At 35.5% G+C, this 21,858-nt stretch overlaps 1 protein-coding gene and 1 long non-coding RNA gene across 3 annotated transcripts in view; one reads left to right on the top strand and one right to left on the bottom strand.

The window, feature by feature from the left end:
- The window catches only part of LOC126755116 (uncharacterized), a 209,886-nt gene that overhangs the window by 103,104 nt on the left and 84,924 nt on the right, over positions 1–21,858 (top strand). The gene's annotated exons all lie outside the window — the stretch shown is intronic.
- LOC126755111 (YY1-associated factor 2) lies at positions 12,221–16,476 on the bottom strand. 2 transcript variants are annotated; one of them, XM_050467448.1, is made up of 3 exons: positions 16,363–16,476; positions 15,947–16,235; positions 12,221–14,656 (listed from the first exon to the last, which is right to left on the bottom strand). In XM_050467448.1, the coding sequence occupies exons 2-3, from the start codon at positions 16,083–16,085 to the stop codon at positions 14,340–14,342; spliced, it is 456 nt and encodes a 151-aa protein (XP_050323405.1). In that variant the 5' UTR covers positions 16,086–16,235; positions 16,363–16,476; the 3' UTR covers positions 12,221–14,339. The 2 variants fall into 2 exon arrangements, with proteins under 2 accessions (XP_050323405.1, XP_050323406.1); XM_050467449.1 differs by lacking the exons at positions 15,947–16,235; positions 16,363–16,476 and adding an exon at positions 15,697–15,795.

The following is a 21,858-nucleotide window of genomic DNA, read 5'->3' as shown; positions in this document are numbered from 1 at the left end:
TATACTGTAACAAATGTTACCACCAAGCAGCGTGCTTTGAGGAGTAGGAGGCAAGTGGGTGAATAACGGCACACAGCTGAGCACATGAATGGGCGGTAAGGGCGAAAAAGCAAGGCAATCAAAGAAAAGCTTTGGTGGCAACGACGACGGCGAATACATGGCGATAAGCATTGCCGATAAGAAGGGTGCGCTTGTGCACCGCCAACGGAAAGATACACACTCACATACAACCGCAACTACATAACAAAACCCAGTAGAAAGTTGACGCTTGCCGACACTTACATACCTATACATACATATACCTAACAAAATTTACTAAACCATTTTTGAAAAAGGAATGCATTAAAATTTGTACAAATATATCAACTACACAACCGATAAGCAGAAAATGATGTTACACTCTCTTTTGCTTGGCTAAGTAGATGATCGCTGGTAGCACATCACCGAAGCGGTAATACTCTCCATATACCTACACCTTTTTGTCGACCGATCAGTTTGTATCAGAACTATATGCTATAGTGGTCCAATGTGAACAATTTTTAGAAAGTATAGCTCGTCCCTTGACAATGATCCATGCCCAAGTTGATGAAGACATCTTGTCAAGTTATAAAGTTTTCCATATAAGAACTTAATTTTGATCGATCAGCTTGTATGGCAGCTATATGCGGTCTGATATTTTTGACAAATGAGCGGATTCTTGTGGAGAAAAGGACGTGTGCATGGACATCTCAACAAATAAGGGATTGGATCGCATTTATACAGATAGACGGACATGTTTAAATCGACTCAGATCGTCATGCTGACTATTGATATACATATACTATGTATATATATATTTAATAGCGTCTCCAACGTTTCTTTCTGGGTGCTACAAACTTCGTGGCACACTTAATATTTCCTATTCAGAATATGAAGGACTAGTTGAAATGAACTGTGCATTAAAACCACACAAAAAAGGGAAAGACCTGAATACAATATAGTCTGAATATAACATCACTCAAATGGCCTCCACATTCTGTTTCGATGAACGCAACTTTCGAGTACTTATTCAACTAAATCAAGTCACATGTCATGAATAGCATGTTCAATATTGAAGTGAAGTAGTCTAATGATGTTAAATCACAACTCTTGGAGGCCTTTCATTGTGACTGAAGCATTTAATCTTCACACTTTTCTCGCATTGTTGCGCGTGCTATATGGTACATAACCCCGGCTTGTTAGAACCAGATATTGTCAAGATCAACTTCTTCAAATTGCGGCCATAAAAAGTAAGCTATCATCGATCTGTACTGCTCTTCATTGACAGTAACGGTGTCACCAGCTTCATTTCGAAAGAAGTACGGACCGATGACCCCACCAGACTGAAAACCACACTAAACAGTCAATTTAGGTGAATATAATTTTTGTTCATGAATAATTACTCAGATGAAATGGAGCCTTATTTTCTGATTTCTTTAAAAAATCGTTACCGTTTCAAGTTGTTCCAAAGCAAAATCAACATATTCACAACGATTACGGCGATGCAATGGCTTCAGTTCATGAGTGAATTATATATTATGCGCTAGTTGTGATTCGAAACAGTCTCGAGTCTTGAGAATGGCTTCGAATCGACAAATTGCGTCTTCAGCAACAAGAAATTATTTGACCTTGGAAGACCTAGTCAATGTGCACTTTTCAGGCTGTAAGTACGCGGTAAGTCCTAGCTACGAAGGGAGCAGTGCGGTAAACGTTCCCAACACATCTTTGCCAAAATAGAGCCGGGCAATCCGATCAAAAAAATCTCCCGGTAAACGTCGCTCAAAAATCAACAGAATTTACTTTGTCTATCCGATTATCATGGAAAAAGAGATTTTTAGGGGATTATGAAGTTCAGCTTGTACCACACTCATGGAGAGAGGCAACAGTCATACAAGGCAAGAAACAGAATATTTCCAAGAACACGTTATACGAGGTATTTAATATCCAAAGGGCTCTTGAATATAAAGAGTATGCTCTAGGAGCATTCCTGGACATCTCCGGAGCCTTCAACAACGTTTCTACGGAATTTATTCTGAATAGTCTCCATAGGTGCCCCGTAATTCGCTGGATCATTTCGACTTCTAAAATAAAGCTGAATCGGAACGACGCTTTTCACTAAAGAAGTCTGGTGCCGTGCGAGTGCTATCTGGCTGTTGGACATTGGTGGTGAATAAACTGCTAAGGAATTTTGAAGGCAAATCCCCTAGGATAGTGGCATATCCACCTACCGGAAGTCAATGGAAAAGGTTCAAAGGCTCGCTGCGCTGTGCATAACGGAAGATTTAAGAACAACTCCAACGGCGGCTCTTGAAATGTGACTACAATAGACCTCTTCGCTGAAAACTGCGAAAATCCGTTGGCATAAGTGCATTGCATCTTTAGGGCATAGCTTAATGGGTAATGGCGCTTGGGCAAACACCGACTACATGACCTCACTTTTCAACTGTGAAAGAAGGTTCAAAGTAAACATAGGAATATATGGCTGGCGTAAAGGTATGCTAGCTACACGCAATACTCTAAACATCTAAACTGATGGCTCGAAAACGGAGAATAGAGTTGGTGCGGGAATATACTGTCCAGAGTTAGACATAAGCTGAGGTCTTTGCTAGTGTGAAAGTAGCGGAGATGGCCTCTAATGCACCTGCAGGCAATTCCAGAGTCAAAATCTACGTAGACAGCCAAGCAGCAATCAAATCAGTAACCTCGTACCGCATATCGGCCAGAAGTGTCTTGGAAAGCCGGGCAGCAGTGGAAATTGTTGCCAGAAGTAAGCAACTTCGCTTCTACTGGTTCTAGGTCACAAAGGCTTCGAGGGCAACGAAATATTGGACGAGATTGCTAAGAATGGTGTGCGGCTAACATCAGAAAATGTGATAAACATTGGGAAACCCATGCATTGTCTATAAGACGATCTCGACCGAAGCATGGTACGGAAAATCAAAATACGATGCAGCGAACTACCGGGGTGCAAGACTGCAAAAGTAATGTGCAGAACGGTAGATCAGAATTACACAAATTCCTATTGACACTCGATAGAAGAGACTGTAGGAAAATTATCGGAATTCTAACTGGCCACTGTCTGGTGGCGGCACACGCGCGCAGAATGGGACTGATAGATCGAGAAGACTGCAGAAAATGTTTAGAGCAGGGCACCACGGAAACAGTGGAGCATCTCTAGTGCATTTGTCCCGCATTGGTATGACTACGCTGTCAGCATCTGGGGTCCCCACGGTATGATACACTGGAAGAGGTGCGTGGCTTATTTTCTACCAGTTCAACCTAACCTAGCCTTTGTCTTATTATCACTTGAACATTTTGTAAGGAAAGAAACGCAAAATTTTTACACAATTTACCGAATAGCGAGGATTATTACGACAAAAAGCGTTGGAATTGGAGAATGATTATTTAGATACTCAAATTCAATAATTTTCGAGGCCTACCAAATTTAGACATGGTTTCAAACAGACCGTTCCTCTCAATGCTAACGATACTCTCGTACAGCACCAATCGTGGGATTTGTCTCAAACAAATACTATCCACCAAAACTTGCGTTTAAGTGCTGCCGACCATTTTTCGCAAATTGAAATAAAACCCTTGTTTATTCAAAAGGCTTCTAGTTGACCTTATGAATGGTAATTGAAACTTTTAGACATATTAATATACATCGAGTAGATTTACAGGGAGCCAAATAAAAAACAACAAAAATCCCCTTTGTGGTAAATGTTATATGGATCAATATGAACAACTTTGCCTAAGAGAGTATGAGCCTAAAACCGGTTTCGAATGATCCGCAGAACATTTCCCGCAAAAGCAATTTTATAGTAAAAAATCGACCCCTGTCTAATATATATAGGCCCTTAAGAAAGTGAAAAATGTTATAAAAAGTATACCGTTATGGTCCATAATTTTCATCACTTGCTGTACTCCTCATCGGTTCCAATGTCTTCCTAAATGTACACTGGGTGAATTTCATGTTCGGTGTAAGAGTAAGGTGTTGGGGCGACTGGGATCAGCCTCTGAATTCTTACAATGGGAATGTGTTTGTGTGTGCGCCTTCATTTTGTTTGTCAGATTTTTCGTTCGGAAATTTTAACATTTTTAGAGAAATTCCAGTGACGGCGATGCCGACAACGCCAACACCAAACCGGCGGAGACAACGAGACAGGCGGCATGCAGGCGGAATTCGGGCAACAGCGGTGCCAACAACATTCGAGCGCACATGGCGGCTACAAAAATGAATGGCTTGGCAGCAAAGCTTAGTGTAGAGCTAACGACGGCTCACATACACATGCAGACACACTCACATGTTTGTATGTTTGTGAAGGACGAAGGAGGACCAAGGCGGCACACACACACATTCTGCCGGAAAATATTTCACACACACACATCACATGCAGCTGCGTCAGTGTGTGAGTGGCAAGAATGACGAGCTCGTGGAACTCGTGCAACAGGACGGCAATACATTCGGCTACAGCGTTTCTAGCGCTTCTTATGAGCAAACTATTTGCTCTTGACGGGAGAAGGAAGAATGCCGGCGCTCCATCGCAACGGTCATTTGTTGTTGCACCATCAGCATTAGCAAAACAACGGTACCAGCTCCAAAAGCGCAATGTGAAGGAAACTCAACTGAAAATTGAAAGTTGCTGCCAACTGAAACGAACGGCGAACCAACGAAACAATTTGTAATTTATCTGCGAACAGGCAAAGTGAACCAAACGAAGGACAAAAAAAAACAACAACAATGGCAACATCAGTAGCAACAACACTGAAGACCGGGCGCAGAGTGCCACAAAGAAAGGCAGACAAAGCTCACAGCAGTGACAACAAAAAACTCCACACACACCCACCCATGCAAGGCAATATACGCACACACACTTATACGAACATACATACATATATACATGGCTTTTCAATACGTCAACAAATGTTGCTTTGCGCGCCTCTGCCCCCACGCTTGCCTACCGCCGCCACTTTGGCTTTGCTGGCTGGTTGCTTTAATCTTGCCTACTACCCTTAAACTTTAATAGTAAGCCACACAGCTGAGCGGCTGAGCGTATGAGCGGCTGAGCGTGTTGCCGACTAAATGCTTGTATTTCGTTGGCTTTAAGTTAAATTTAATAGCTGAAACAGATCATATCGTTGCTTTCAGAAAGTAATGAAAATCGCAAATGAAAGAGTAGTTATATTGCAGTATATATGCATGCGTGTGTGTGTGTGTGTTCACCATTAAAGGGTTGCTTACTTCTGTGGATGAAAAAGCTTCCCCCTTCACAGGAGCTTTAAATTTTGATAAATGTTCACTGATATTGGTTGCCTCATCAATTACTTAAGCTGTTTGTGTGTATGTATTCGTCTATGTATGTATGTATGTATGTATGTACGTGTGTGTGTAGTGAGCGAGAAACTTTTAGCAAGTATTAGGTGAAATCATGCATAATGTTATTGGTTTATAATACAAAGTTATTGCTAATGAATGCTCCGCAGTTGACGGCTTGTCAGAATCTACCATTTACCTAAGATGCGAATTCAAGTCAAAGGTTGCGTATACGCAGTGGCAGGGGCTACTAAAGGAAACTACGGTGCTAAAGTGCGGCTGGAAGATCGATTATGATGCTTTAAAATGGTACTGGATATTGGTATTTTTGGTATGTCCAAGATTCTGGTATAAACAATATTATCTGGAAAATCTCAAGTAAAGTTATTTATAACAAATAAGAAAGATCTACATAAGTATAACCGAACATTTTATACTCTGACAAATAGCAAGTATCCAAGCCCGGGAAATATCTTCAGCTGCTGGCAAAACTAGCTGGGGAAATTCGTGGACCGATTTTACTTATTTTCAGCATTAAGCTATAATACATATATGCACTGCTATATTTCCACTTAATTTTCAAAAGATGCCTCACATATTGATCGATATATACGGCATAAAACCAAACTAAATATTTATATTAGGTATAATATATTTTTTCGCATTAAGACCAGAAATAATGCTCTCTGAGTTTCATTTATATACCTTCTGATATTGACTAATGTATAAAGTGTCAAGTCAACCGGGTGTTTGGGACATTTTATCATAATAGGTTGTCAAAAAAGTCCTGCGGTATTTTCGCTAGTTGGCGCTGAAAGCGCGTAGTTCTTGTTTTATTCGTCGCATCGTGTCATGCTATACCTTTTTGGAAAGCTCATTTCACGCGCTAACACGTGTTTGATTGATTGTCGTTTCTTTTAAGTCGTTCGTGAGGTATAGCGTCGCATCGGCATATTTTTCAGTACTACTACGATAAAGGCAAAAATGCATCTCAAGCCGCCAAAAATTGGTTTCCATTTCCACCGCAAAGAGACCGTTTTCGTTCATGTAGAGCTCCGGAAGGCCTGTCGTCGAAAATTGCGATAAAATCGCGTAGCATCGGTCAAGAGCTGGGCATGAGTCATCAAAAATTCATTTCAATAAAAAAAAAAAATTCAATAAAAATATGTGAAAACTAATGCAAATTTTACCCGATTTTATTGCTTTCAAGCACAAAGATACACTATTATTTGACGGAGATTCTCTGTAAATTGCATCAAAACTAACTCACACATTTATATTAAAATCTTTATATGAGGGTAACGTGAGAAGTACTACTCGAGATTCTACCAAGAATGATAAAATACAAGATTACGACACTATTTACAGATTATAAAAACATTTTTTTTTAGGTTTAGAAAAAATACTTGTTGACAATTCTTACAAAAACAAATACATTGTTCAACATATTTCATGACGTAACAGTTTTGCGTTGAGAAGAACAAGCATAGAAATGCATACAAATTGAAAAACCGCAAATATACAATTTAAATCAAATGAGTTTTGAAATTCCCAAAATAATATTAATTCATTCGTCTTTGCTGGAAAAATTTCAGTGGAATGTTTAGAATATTGTTGCGAGAAAATATGTATATAATTAGTTTTCTTTAGGCTCATCCCTGTGGCTACAATAAATAGAGTAGCATGTGTGGGCATTTTGAATTGTTCAAATGAAGAAAACCAGTGTAAGTGTACTGTTGTATTTATTTAAATTTCTAAGCATAAATATATTAAAAGTTTTTAAAATTTTTTAATGTGGTACAAACGTGGCTTTTAAAAATTGTAATAATTATTAAGCAATTAAAAGAGCGATCGAAAACGAAGTTTTTTTTTGCAGTTTTCTTCCAGGAGCGGCCGATTTAAAAGTTGCCAAAAAATGGGTGTTATTTTGCAAAAGAAATGATATATTTAATACTAAATTAATAATTTCACAATTCTTTTATCATAATCTCATACATCTGATACATCTGAATTTATAATATATGTGTTTAGTTATATAAAACACAAGAAACGTCTTCTCCATTTGAATCACAACTTAATAGACAATTTTATTATCAATAGGCCGATATATTTCTTTAGAAATGATTCAAATCTTTTCACTCAACAATATTCAATCGCTTCACTAACACTTTTCATTAAAATCGAAAGAATTAATAATATTTTGCGAATTTACAAAAGTGTTTACTTTTCTGTTTACAATTTGCAAGCCATTTGACAGTTTTTGCAATGCAAAATAACGTAACAACATTGTTCTTCTCAACACGGAACTATGACGTTTCGTAATGGCGGCCGTCGTAATCTTGTATTCTATCATTCTTGGATTCTACGTAGATTTTGATAATTTTTAGTAAAGAGGTTTTATGGTATACATTAAGGCACAATTTGTGCAAAGTTTTAGTCTAGTCTTTAAATTTATACTCTTACAACTGGCAAGGATCAAAGCAGGCGAAATACTTACCATATACTGCATATGTAGGTGTTAGCAAAACTTTATATTCGAAAATGTTGCGAAAGAATTCAGCATTCATTCGGGCAAGTTTTCATCCGAGTTTTCTATTCTAGGCGCCAAGATGCATTATTATTAGTAAAACAGGCTGTCTAGTTTTCACTAAGATAACTTACAAATTGGCAGCTTTATGCGGTACAAGTAAAGCGGAAGTTCGAAAAACTTTGTGTTAGGTATATGGCGGCTAAGAGAAGCCTTCATCCGCTTAATTTTTGACATACAGGCATACTGTTATCAGTTGAGGATTTGCTCCGAATTTTAATAATATTTCTTTAAGAATGATCGATACTTTCGATAAAATGTTCGGTGTAGGTATTGAGGTAAGCATATTCGGATATTGAACAGTTGTAGTCTCATTTTGACAATTTTTGACCTTAAGGTGGCCTACTTCAGGCGCACTATTCGGACAAAGTTTTATGAAAACGTCAGTTGGAATTTAAAATTGTGTTTTATGGGAACTCTACTTGCCAGTAGTGCGATTTCGCCAATTTCAGCAATGGAAATTATAAAATTTTATAAGATTTGTACTCAGCAAATTTGGTTGTTATAACTTAAGTGGTTTAGGAGATATGTACATTAAACTTATTAGAGGTCTGGGTCAACCACACAAATGTCCATTGCTACTATAATTTTCTATGTCAAATTATAGTTTTATTTCTTAATTTTGTGCTTACTTATGGCACTTTATAGATTTTCGGTTAAATGCGTCTTGTCGGCCTGGTTGTGGTCCGATTCCGCCCACCTGCGAACTCTACCTCCCTTTTTGCCAAGGAAAATGTGTAGAAAGTTTCATTAAGTTAGCTCAATTTTAACAATTCAAGTGTCAGCTTGCACAGGCGGTACACGTCCGTCTGCATACAGTATTTGGCCAGTTTTGAAGCTTTAAAGAAAATATTTTACTTCATTACTTAAATATCCATAAACAATTCCTACAGAATAATTTACTAAAATTGATCTTAATCATGAAAACACGTTAACTTTGGTTGCACCGAAGGTAGATACGTTTCACAACAAATAAAAAATTTCAGTACAAGATCTTGATATGGCGGATATATTCCGACAAATGAACAGCTTCTTGGGAAGAAAAGAACGTGAGCAAAATCTCAGATCGATATCACAAAATTTTAGGGGCTAGTTCACATATATGCAGACAGACAGAGATGACTAAAATGGGTTGCTTCGTCACGCCGATCATTTATATATGTATATAATACATATGTAAATATATATGTATATTACAGTGGGCAAAAAATAGTAAGACCATTTAATTTGAATTTCGCGGGAAAACCCATTCGTCGAAATATTTTTTTCTAGATTGGTATGACTGTCAGTGACTGGTACAAATGTCACATCAAAATAATCATTAGCGTTTAGTATACGCTTGTCTTTCTGAAGTATATAAAGTGCATTCGGCGAGTTTGACGATGAGTGAAATTATTCAACAAAGAAGTTTCATTAAATTTTGGGTGCGGAGTTGGAAAAGGTCTTAATTGTTTGTTGCCCGCAGTTGTTTTTGATTGGTGCCAATTATTCAAAGAAGATCGAGAACACGTTGACCACGAACCACGTCTAGGACGGCCATCAACATCAACTGATGATCAACACGTCAATAAAACAAGAAAAAACGTTAACTTCGGCTGCACCGAAGCTAATATACTCTTCACAGTTGCATTTCTTTTAGCAACTATGTGTCCAGTTTGTATGGAAGCTATATGCTATCATAATCCGATCTGAACAATTTTTTCGGAGATTATGTTATTACAAGCAGTAAGCAGTAATCCATGTCAAATTTCCTGAAGATACCACGTCAAATGCAAAAGTTTTCCATACCAGTACTAGATTCCGATCGTTCAGTTTCTATGGTAGCTATAAGCTATAGTTAACCGATCTGCACAATTCCTTCGGAGATTATATAGTTGCCGTAGAAAATAATCCATACCAAATTTTGTGAAGATACATTGTCAAATGTGAAAGTTTTCCATACAAAAACTTGATTCCGATCATTCAGTTTGTATGGCGGCTATATGTTATAGTGGTCCGATATCGGCAGTTCCGACAAATGAGCAGCTTCTTGAAGAATAAATGACGTTTGCAAAACTTCAAAACGATATCTTAGAAACTGAGGAACTAGTTCGTATATATGTATACAGACGGACGGACGGACGGACAGACAGACAGTGGGACATGGCTAAATCGACTCAGCTCAACATACTGATCATTTATATATATATATACTTTATAGGGTCTCCGACGCCTGCTTCTGGGTGTTACAAACTTCGTGACAAACTTAATATACCCTGTTCATGTTATAATAAAGGAACTGGTACTGAAGAAACGGCATCGTTGGAATATCGAAAGAATGAATGAAAACTATTTTGAAAGACCATTTGTGCCTAAGAAAAGCGGAAGCACGATTGGTTCCAAAATCACTAAATTTTTGTCCGAAAACAGCGTCGCGCTAACGTGCTTTCCAACAAGTCAAGTGTCAAGTATTCTTACTGGCCTATTGAAGGCTATTCCTGACCTTAACATCTGTTTCGAGGATTGGAAAAAAGTTGGCACAAGCGTTTTGGAGCGAAGGCAGATTGGATGATGGTCCTTGCAGAATATAGATTTTGAAGAATAAATTAAGAATTTTAAAATTATGAACAAAGTCTTACTATTTTTTGTCACAATGTATACTGACTTCAGAAGACAAACGTAATGCAAAATTCTGTTATAGTTTACAGCACAAGTATACCAGCAATTATAATCCAGTAGCCTTACAAACCACCAAGAGTTCTTTCACCTACTCACCGTTTGTGCCACAAAACCTTTTGCAAAATAAGAGACGCAGTTATATTGAATTTTTAGTTAATGTTTAGTTTATAATAATGTTACCCATATATTTAAAATTATAATTACAATTTGCATAACTCTTTTTTATTATTATTTTATTTTATATGATACAGTAGTTGTTTCTTAATCTTATATTGGAACAAAATTCACTAATTTATGTTTTATTCTTTGTAATTTTAGTTTTGTGGAGAATGTCTCCAAACGAACAACGAAACCCACACAGTAACTTATTTGAACGTAGGTATTTAAATGCCGAGAAACATTGTTATTGCATTGCTTGTTGTAAGCGAAATAAGTTTAACGAATTTGTCTCAAAGAAACACGAAATCATAGCAACTCATCTTCTTACAATTTCTGCTGGAATACGGTTTTAGCTCGTCTAAAAAATCTCTATATAATTGCATGACTAACTTTTGCCCTATGTATGTATGTATATATGAATATAAAATGTGTTCGCTTAAAACGCGGGCAAAATTCATTTTGGTTCCACAAATTTTATTGGAGAAAAGTGTGTAGCTACGAGGATTTATCCAACAAAAAACAGATTTGCAATTATTTTCGAATTTTGAATTTTACTGTTATGCACCAGAAACTTTCATCGCTTGTGCTGTGAGTGGAAGAGTGCCGATGTGTTTCTGAAAAACAATAATTATTTCCTCAATATGAGCGAACTTATGTTTTTTTCATTTTTAATTAATTGTTTTTGTTTTTTTTTTAATAACTGCTTTGAAGGCTTGCTGTCTATTGCGTGTTTTGTGATTTCAATACATACATATAACCCTATTGGCTGTTACACACACATTCAATGCATTGGTTTCAAAATCGGTTTGATATCAAATACTTGTTTTATTGGTTTACAAAACTTAATGCTATTTTAGAAAAGGCAAAATTTCCATTAGAAAAATGTCAATACAAAATTCCATAACGCGCACACGCTTGCATATAAATACATACACATAAATGTACTGTTACAAATACAAATTTGTGTGCTTGTAAAAAAATTCACTATTTCTTGAGGCCATCAGTAACGGCGTTGTTCGTTGTTTATGTATAAGTGTTTTCTTTGCTTTTTGTTGTTTTTGTATTTTGCTGTCGAATCGTTTGTATAATTCGAGGCAAATTTCAATAATTTGAAAAGACTCAAAACCGATTATAAGTCAAAAAGAAAACACTGTCGAGGCTAAGCTATTATTTTAAATGAAGAATTCTTCCAAGGTCACTTCATGCTTAGAAACACTATTAAATTGTGGCGCAACGCTGCTTGAACAAATTTCTTAAAACGATGTTTTAGCTCAAAAATAACAAAAAAAACGAGAGAAGCTATTGCTTACAAACATACCATATATGTACATATGTATGTATGTATGCGTATTGAAAAAATAGGGGCTTTAATACCAATTTAGAAACTTGTATAATGCTGGTATAAACAAATTACACTTCGCTTGTGGTTACTTTAAGCTCAACAGCTGTGACTGCCGACGTCTCATATATTAGGCAAAAGAAAATTTTCAACTAAAAAACGAATTTATTTACGCACGCGCGCATACATATGCTCTTACACGTACAGCAAGTGCTTGTTAAACAAATTATCGGCTACAAATGAAAATAGTCAACTTAAATGCTAGCAACTTAACGCCTATTTAAAGGGATAATTGTTTAAATAGAAAAAAAATAGTTACAATTTTTTTAAAGTATATATTATGCATGTATTAATAAAATATATTTAACATGTATTCGCTTTGCAATCACTGTGACGAAATAATACTAATAAGATTTAATACAAAATTTATAAAATCGCACATTTTCAAACATTTTAAACTTAATTTTTAATTTTATGATCCTACAAATAAGAATCCGCTAAGGAGCTCGACGCATATAGCTTACATAACAATGCCTTAAATGGAAAACTTAAGTATTCACATTTGCATTACATATGAATAATCAGTCTTTTTTATGTAAACGAAAATATTTACGCTATTTCTCAATTAGCTCGCTAATTACGCTTTGTTCGAGTGCTTCTAAATGAACGCACATGCATGTATGGTTGTATATATGTATATATTTATGTTTGCAAATGGCAAGCGCCGAAGACAAGTTAAAAAGAATCAGCTGGCCATTTCCAAACTGTTGTTGTTGAAGTATGTGAAAACTCAGTAAGCGAATTTATTTATTTGGCTGTAGATTTTTAAGTATTGTTAAATTTTAGACAGATCGTTTAAACTCACGGAAGTTGAAAAAACTACTTTTGAACAATTAAAATTGAATTTTGTGAAATTTGAACAATTACAACATTTTTTAATATTTTATCTTTCATTTTCGAAAAATTTTCAGTATCAAATGGCAACTATTTTATTTCGGATAAATTATTGTAAACTTATTTTGATTTTATATTAACTAAATTTAAACTAAATTTTATTAATTTTTCACGTTGACGTTAACGTACGGCATTTATGTTATTTGAAATATAAATAATTGAAATTATTTGTTCCATTGGAAACACAATGTATCCGTTTAACAAATAGTCAAGTTTCTCAGCTTTTGCACATAGTCGATGATTTTTAAATTTCAACATTAATTACAACTTAATTATTACAATATAATTAAACAAATATAGTATATGCTTATATTATTTACAATAGTCGCACAAATATGCACAAGGACTCTGATAACTGCTTAGTTTAGCTGTGCTTCAACGACTTAGTTTTACATAATTGTTAGATCATTTACTTATGCATAAGAATTTACATTGATTTTTCACAGGTTTGTGAACTAAATACTAAACAAATTAAAATACGCTTGTGGAATATTCGTTTTTATCTTATAGAATTTCGATTATTTAGAAACTAACACTAACTTTACAATAATACAGTTAAAATATAAACAAAAAACAGTAGTAACAAAGCTTTGTGGCTTATTCTCAATAACATATACATTGTAATACACTTGGAATTGCAAACATATAGACAACGAGTAATTTTATTTTCTGTAAGAAGTGCAAAAGTGCAGTTAATTGGAAGTTGATGAGTAGTTTAAACTTCTTGTGGTTGTGTTGTTGGTTTACTATTATTATTATTTTTTTTTTTTTGTATTCATGTATTGGTCGCTGTGCTTAATCGCTATTTTCTCATTGTGTTGTTATTTTGTTGTTTGCTTTTAACATTATTTATTTAAGGACATTACTATTTGAGTGTGTAAAAATGTCTTGGCTATAACTTCTAGTCTGAGAACTGAAGGCAGTGTTGCTGCACAGAATTACGCGCATATTAGTAGAGGTTAACCCTCATAGTCTGTGCTACAGCAATTGTTTTATATGCTGCGTTAGCAAATAATCAAACGAAATTTGTTGGCGTACAAAATGCTACAACAAACAGAACTGTACCCGACTTTCCGGCACGTGCCAATAGTGGCTAAATGTGCCCAGCAACGATATGCACCCGCAACCGCTTTTACAAAAAACTCCACATACTATCCTACAAATATTTGTGTATATATCCTTGATTAGCTAAAACCGTGTTTGTCCTAGTTACAATTACTGTGTCAATCCTCATAAACTTATTGAATTATATGTTATCTTTACTATTTGAATTTAATTGTTTGCCGTTTCGGTGTGATCGCGTACAAAATTTAACTCCGTGAGTCATTGCTTTCGCTAAAGCTTTGTTCACTGGACTCGCGTCGGCTGCCCACCGGTTTGGGTTTATATTCGGTAATGAACACTGTCACCGAGTTCACAGTGACTTCGCGCGTTTGTGCCGTCGAGCGATCGACGTTCTTCAAACGGGCCGGGTACTTTTTATGCTTGTTCTTATCATGACCAGCACCGTGCCGTGAGCCCGAGGCGGATTTCGTACCGTTTGGCATGGTGCCTGATGCGCCGGGTAAGGTGGCAGCTTGTTGCGCGACGAGTGCTGAGTTTAGTCGTGGCTTACGTGTGGAAGTTCCTGTAATAATTTTCTTTATTATTAGGGTTTCAGAAATGTGAGAAATCATAATATTTGAATAAACGATTCGAAATCTTATTATAATAATTAACTTAAAAAATTATTTTGTTGGAAATAAAGAATTTAAGATATAGTAAAAATGAATTCTCGGAAAAAATAAATTTATTTATTTAGCCTCCAGAGAAATAGAGGTATAAATTATCCATAAGCTGATCTTATTTTTTATACCGGTTTTATTTTTTCCGAAAAATACATTTATATACATTTATATACATACATATGTATCCAATGAAAATTAATGTCGACAGCTACAATAACATAAACAAACAAATTGCGGTATAGATAAAACCAGAACCTCAGCTGCTTTGAGAAGGCCGTCATAGTTGATTATTGAAATTAGTGTTTTTGATTGGATTCCTTTACATGCTAAACTATCGCCGAATTTGTTTTTCACACTTTCGCATTCTACAAAGATAAACAGTGCATGAAAACACGAAACCTTCTGCCCCTCGGATACCCCTTAAATATTGAAACTTGCCAGGTATGATGAGGTTAATTTGTTGGCCATGAAATATGTTCGTATGTATCTACATACATATTTATATGTAAACGGTATCAATATATTCACATACATATGCAAACAATTTGATTGATAACAACTGTAAAACATTGAGCTGGTGCGAATACAGAAACAGAAAATAGAAAAAACTAAAATAAAGCTAAAGAACACAAGCGAATTCTGTGAAGTGATGCAGCAACTTGATAGTTATTGTAGATAATGCATACTCAATCCAACAAAAAACGAACGCCCGGCGTGAAACAATCCAAACGACCTAGTTGCTCTTTGTATATAAGTACGTATGAAAATATGCATGTACATATAACCTCATTTCTATAGTAAAAACAAAAAAGCGTTTATTTGTATTTCTAGCCACCGCCTGCCACTGTTCCATTTGAGTTGGCTGTGTGCGGCCTACATTGCAACGAAGCGATTGGCCTCAGCCTCATTTCACAGCTTCTCATTACTTCTATGAACATACCGCACATAGCACCGCTGCATGAGCTTAACAGGTACACAAAACTATTTACACACATTTATATTTACACTTTTGTGAATATTAACAGCACTTTATCCAAAAATGCGGAAATGCATATGTAGTTAAAATTATTATTCATGTTTCGATGAAAATAAATTGTCTTTTGCGGTATATATTGAATACATACATATTTACATCGAGATGCACACACACTTCCATAAAGATTGTCCGTACTCGTAAAGGGGTCACTCACCTTTCCGCACGTCGCACATACGGCATTTAAATGCCTCAGCTGTATTCCTGTACGTACAGACGCTGCAGTCCCAGAAATTCTCCTCGATCGCTTTGGATTGTCGCTTCTGTCTTCTTACTGGAGATTTCTTGTGATCCATAATATTAGATCGCTGCCGTTTATATAAAAGTCGTTCCTGCCTTCGCGGCTGGTGCTGCTTCAGCTCCTCCACCGCTTCAATAAATATTGCTACTACCCCTCCTTGTGCAAAATAATGTCAACTATCAAGATGTGGCTTCAGCAAAGCTCACTAGAAAATGCAAATCTATCAAATTCTCCAATTAGATGCTTTACGTCCAGGTTAAAGGATATATTCCAATTGTTCACTTTTTGTAGAATTTTTAAATCACTTCTTGTTAAATTTGAAAGAACTTTACTGTGCTAACTCTACGAAGATTTTACAGCAGCCATAAAATTCGTTTCGATTTTCCTCTTAACACACACATAAATTGAGAAATTCGCTAAAAGTGGCGAACAAAAGTGGAAAATATATATCTTCCGATTGCGGGAATGTCAAATACTGACATTTGCGCAGTGCTGCATTTGTCTAGCGCGTATGTGCCGGTTCACACATGAACTCCTTTGTCGCCGAAACGGTTTCTTGTAATTGAGAGGACGACGAGGAATGACATAAGGGTGTCACGCTTTGTGTTATGGTAACAGTTCGCTGCTACACAATTCAGAATTTCTTTTCATTTTGAAATTCCTCTCACGTTTGAAATAGCGTCGGTTACAAATAAATATATAAGATATGACTGGAAATTTGAATTTTGCAAGAGGCATACATGAAATAGATATACATATAAAGAAAATGGCTAATAAGTAAAAAAACGAACTCAAAAAAAAATTAATAACATTTAGCGGGTACAATTATAATAAAATAAATTAAATTCAAAAAATGTCGCTTTTTACACATATTTGCCTAATATGTTAAAGTGCATTCATATTTACTTCTTTTAACTCCGCATGAATTAATTCGAATACCAATTACTTTAAAACAATAAATATAATTACGACATGAATTTTGTAAAAAATTTAAAAAAATTTGGCGTAAAAAAGATACGGGTATTTAATACTCCCCAATAACTTATAAAATTCCCGTAAAAATTTTACCTTGAAAATATTAATCGCGGTTATCACAAACAGTTTTATTGTTTAGCGAACTCCCGCCTTAAGTTTTCCCTTGAAAATATTAATAGTGGGTGCCCTCAATACTGCTCTACCACATCCAGGATAATTGTATTTGCCCTTCCAGAAACGACCTTATGAATGAAAATGTACTATGCAACACGCTTTAAGTGTCGCGTAAGGTAGTGAGAAGAAGTTTCAGAGAAACTTGATTTGTGTGAACGCACGACGACACCATCTAGAAAGAAATGAAGCCAGCACTGCCCAACAGATGCCGCGAATAATCTGCTAAAGTTTGGCAGCACTTTCCTATTCTCTTAATGTAATAGATTCTTAGATTTACCGTGCGATTCTGTAACTTGAGACAGTCTCAAGTCTCTAAATTTGAGATTTTAAGTTAGAGACAATTTTTGAGACTTGAGATGATATTGCTATTCTGTAAGTGACAGTCACAAAATCTATTACATTTCATTATTCAGAGATGTTTTTACACTTGAATGAAAATAAATATGTCGATAACAAATATTAAATTTTCTATAACATAGTCAAAAAACATAATTATCAATGAAAATAAAAATATATGTTGACTTTGTTTCATAATATTTACGAAATTTATGTAAAATTGATTTACAGGGTGCGGCAGTCAATACTGCAATTATAAATAGCGCGCAGGAGCGTAGGAGTGGTGGGGGGCGAGCAGCCAAGGTCACCATTGTGTTGTCCTATTCATAGCATTTCAGTAGACATGGAGCCGTGGACTAAGCAACAACGTTCGTTTGCCGTGAAAGCTTTTTATCAAAGTGGTAGCTATGTAGCCGCTCGGCGTCGTTTCCGAACGCATTTTCAAATTAATCGCAATAGACCAGTGCCTTCGGTAAACGCAATAAAGTTGTGGGTCGAAAACTTTGAAAATATTGGTGAAACGACAAGAAAAAGAGGTGGCAGTGCGAGATCAGTGCGTGAGATCAGTGAGAGTGAATGTTCTTAACGGAGTTTTTCCAAACCGAGTGATTTCCCGCAATGGCCCGATTCCGTGGCCGCCCCGTTCACCAGACCTCACTGCGTGTGATTTTTTCTTGTGGGGTTATCTAAAAAGTAAAGTGTACGAAGAAAGACCTCATACTGTTGGTGAACTGAAGGCAAGAATCCGGCTAGAAATTGAGAGAATTCCTCAGCCTATGCTTCGTGATGTTATGAACAGCTTCGCAAATCGCCTGCGCGAATGCCGTGCACGGGAAGGCCGCCATCTTGCTGATGTTATTTTCAAACAGTGATTATTTTCAATGTTTCTTAAATGCTTTTTAATGTAGAAAAATATTTTATGAATATAATTTTGATATCTATGTCCGTGTTTTTTTTACACCTACTTCAAAAATGCGGGATTGACTGCCGCACCCTGTATTTACGAAATTTATGTAAAATTGATTTATTTTTAACCTTTTCGTGTTTGAGTTGCTTACAAAATATAAAGAAACGACAATCGATTAATATCTATGATGATCTCTATTCAGTATATTCAAAATGGCAGACAAGAGTTCTTTTTAGTTTTGTGACCTGCTAACTACCAGGTCTCAATATTTTGAGACTAACGCTAGAGACTGTTTAGTGAATAGTAACTAGTCTCAAATTGAGACTTTGCCTCAAAATGTCTCAAATAGAGACTAGAGACTGGTTACAGAATCCCGCTATTAATTCGTAAATTATTTGTCACTTAATCGTCACTTAAAATGCCAAAAAAGTTATCATCAAAAATTTGTAATTGAGTTTTTTAGTGACTACAATTCACCATATCAGATTACATATTTTTAAACTTCCGCGATCAGAAATACCCAAGTTATGTTAAAAAACAAAATAACGTATTATCAGTCATGTAAAAATAACAGAGTATTTGTTTTTTTTTATACAGAGTTAGCCTTGATTTATTGTTTTTGTTTATTTTTATTGGTTATGTTCAATGTGCTTTGGTGGTTTGAAAGGTTCTTATACTGAAAAATATAACACAATTAAAAAAAAAAAAAAAAAACGAAAAGTGTTGTGAAAGAATAAAATGTGTTCCATAATTAAGGCTTTTGAAAATTATAATTAAAATTGGAAAGGTTGTAAAGAAATTAACAAAAGAGAAGAAAATATAAAAATCGAATGTATGGTAAAAAAATATGACGGCTTATCAAAAGGAAATATTTGCAAAAGGAAACCATGAGAATTAAAAGCTGCATGCACATCAAATTATTGTATAAAAAGTTCTTCTCGGCATTGTTCTCTTTATTCAGAAAATGTGCGAAAGGAGATATTTGAACATTTTTGGCAACTGTCATGGAACCGAAATAAGCTTGGCTAACTGCCAGTATTGAAGTTCATGAAAAAAAAATTTTAATTTTTAATCTAGTACGGTTTCAAAATCACTGTCTTGTTTGTTTTTACCACACTTGGCACTATTGCCGAAATGAACATAGGTAGTAGAAGCTGGGAAATCCCCTTATTCGATAACTCTTACCTACACATTTTGTTCGCATGATATTTACATAAAATATTGCTTAATTAAAATGTTTAAAGTTTATTAGCTCCCAATATAACCTTTCTGACCTTAATAAGTGAAAAAGGTATTTTATCTATAAATTTTTAGTTAAGCTTTGAAAATAAAATTTTTGCCCTTACTACAGTTAAAAAAAGTCAAAATTTCAAAGATTAAATTCGACTGTTGACAAGAGGCGAAGGTTCACTATCTGTGGGCTAGAGTTTTGGCTTAAATAAAGCTACTATCAGGACCATTAAGAAAAATGAGAATGAAATATGGAAATCTGTCATCAGTTCATCAAAACATAGTTCCAAAACATCGTCATACATTGGAAAATGGAAACATGTGTAGTGTTTTGGATTGAGGATTTATTGCAAAAGATAATACCTGTGATGGAAATATTATAAAGCAGAAGTCACTGCGAATTTATAAGCAACTGCAAATATCGGAGCCATCAACAAGTCGTCAAGATAAGAGAAAGGAATTTTCTGCCAGTGATGGATGGCTAACAGGATTTCTTAAAAGGAACGCTTTTCATAATTAAAAAAATAAAGGAGAAATCGTATTAGCAGATGAAAAGGCAGCTAAAACCTTTCCAGCAGAACTAGCCAAAATAATATAAGATGGGGGACCAAATTTTCAATGACAATGAAACGGGTTAGTTCTGGAAAAAAATGTCTTCCAGAACTTTTATACCAAAATCCGAAAAAAATGCTAGTGGTTTAAAAGTTGCTAAAGATCGCGTAACATTTTTATTGTGTAGCAACCCTTTTGGTGACAAAAGTTTAAATCCTCTTTTAATTAACCGCGGCCTTAAGCGTACTTTGAGAGGAAAAAACATTCAAGAGTTGCCGGTTCATTGCAGGTCGAATAAAAAGGCCTCGATGACAGCAGCTCTATTTACGGAATGGTTTGTCCTTGAAGTTAAAATATATATGGTACAGTGATGTCTTCATTTTAAAGTGTTTTAGCTCACAGATAATGCGCCAAGTCATCTGGCCACCTAATACCACTTCCTTGATTCAACCATTAGATCAAGGTATAATTGCCACGTTTAAGCTTTATTATATTCAATGAACATCCCAGCATACATTGTATTTTAGATGCAGCAGAGAAGGACCTTACGATAGTTGCAGCATGGAAAAAATATTATATTTTGGATTGCATTACATAGGCTTTAATGGCCAAAAAAAAAGTTAAGGGTATCAACATTAAATTCCTGCTGGAAAGCACTTTGGCCAGAATGCGTCAAGAGCGGTACCTCAGTGCCCCTAGCATCGATGAAGACTTTTGAAATTATAGCCTTGGCACATGAAATCGGAGGAGAAGCATTTGAGGACCTACAAATTGAAGATATCGACGAATTAATGATAGATAAACCTCTAGATGATGATTGTCTGATTGAATTAATAACAGATGACGGCAAAACTGAGAACCATAATAGCGATAACGACGAGGTGACCGAAACTGCTATTTTAATTGATGACGGTCTAACATTTGGTAATAGTATGGTGAATCATTTCTTAAAAAATGATCCTAATATGGAACGTGCCCTGAAACTGAAACTTAAAAAACTAACAGTTAAACTTTCAAAAAAAGATTCTTTAATAAAAAAGTCGACGGCGCAAGACTTTTCGGAAAGTAGGCCGACAGTTCAAAACTCTATTCTAGCGCTAGTTGCGCTTCTTATCAAGTATCGACGAATAATTATGTAGCTATGTAAATATTTTTTCTTTATTTCTATTCTCATTTTTCTGTTCTTAATTCTGGATTAACAGATTTCTTTTGTTTTTTGCTTGCTCTACCAATTTTTCGCCTGTATGAATTATGTATTTTTAGACAAGTATAATATATGAAGACGACAACATATATGAATATATGAATGAATTATCCAGTGGAATTTCCAAATATCCTTTGGACGAGGCTTGGTATGCCACCGAGAACATCATCTTGATGAAATTTGCAGTCTCAAAAGTTGGATCTGTCGTTATTATGTTTTTTTTCGTTATTTTTTTTAAACTTTTTTTGATGTTTTTCAATTATTTGAATCGTTCAAATTTGTCGTTTGCTTTTTTATTCCGGAACCAAAAGGAAAATTATTGATTTTTCAGTGACGGAGCTGATTGAATACTACGATTTGAGGGCATGCATCTGGAATGTCCGGTCTCTTAATTGGGAAGGTGCCGCTGCCTAGCTGGTTGATGTCCTCGTTAGAGTGAAGATTGACGTC

The sequence above is a fragment of the Bactrocera neohumeralis genome, chromosome 4, assembly GCF_024586455.1.
Source record: "Bactrocera neohumeralis isolate Rockhampton chromosome 4, APGP_CSIRO_Bneo_wtdbg2-racon-allhic-juicebox.fasta_v2, whole genome shotgun sequence".
Classification (NCBI taxonomy): Eukaryota; Metazoa; Arthropoda; class Insecta; order Diptera; family Tephritidae; genus Bactrocera; species Bactrocera neohumeralis.
Note: the sequence above shows the minus strand (reverse complement) of the source record. Positions and strands in the feature narration are given on the sequence as shown.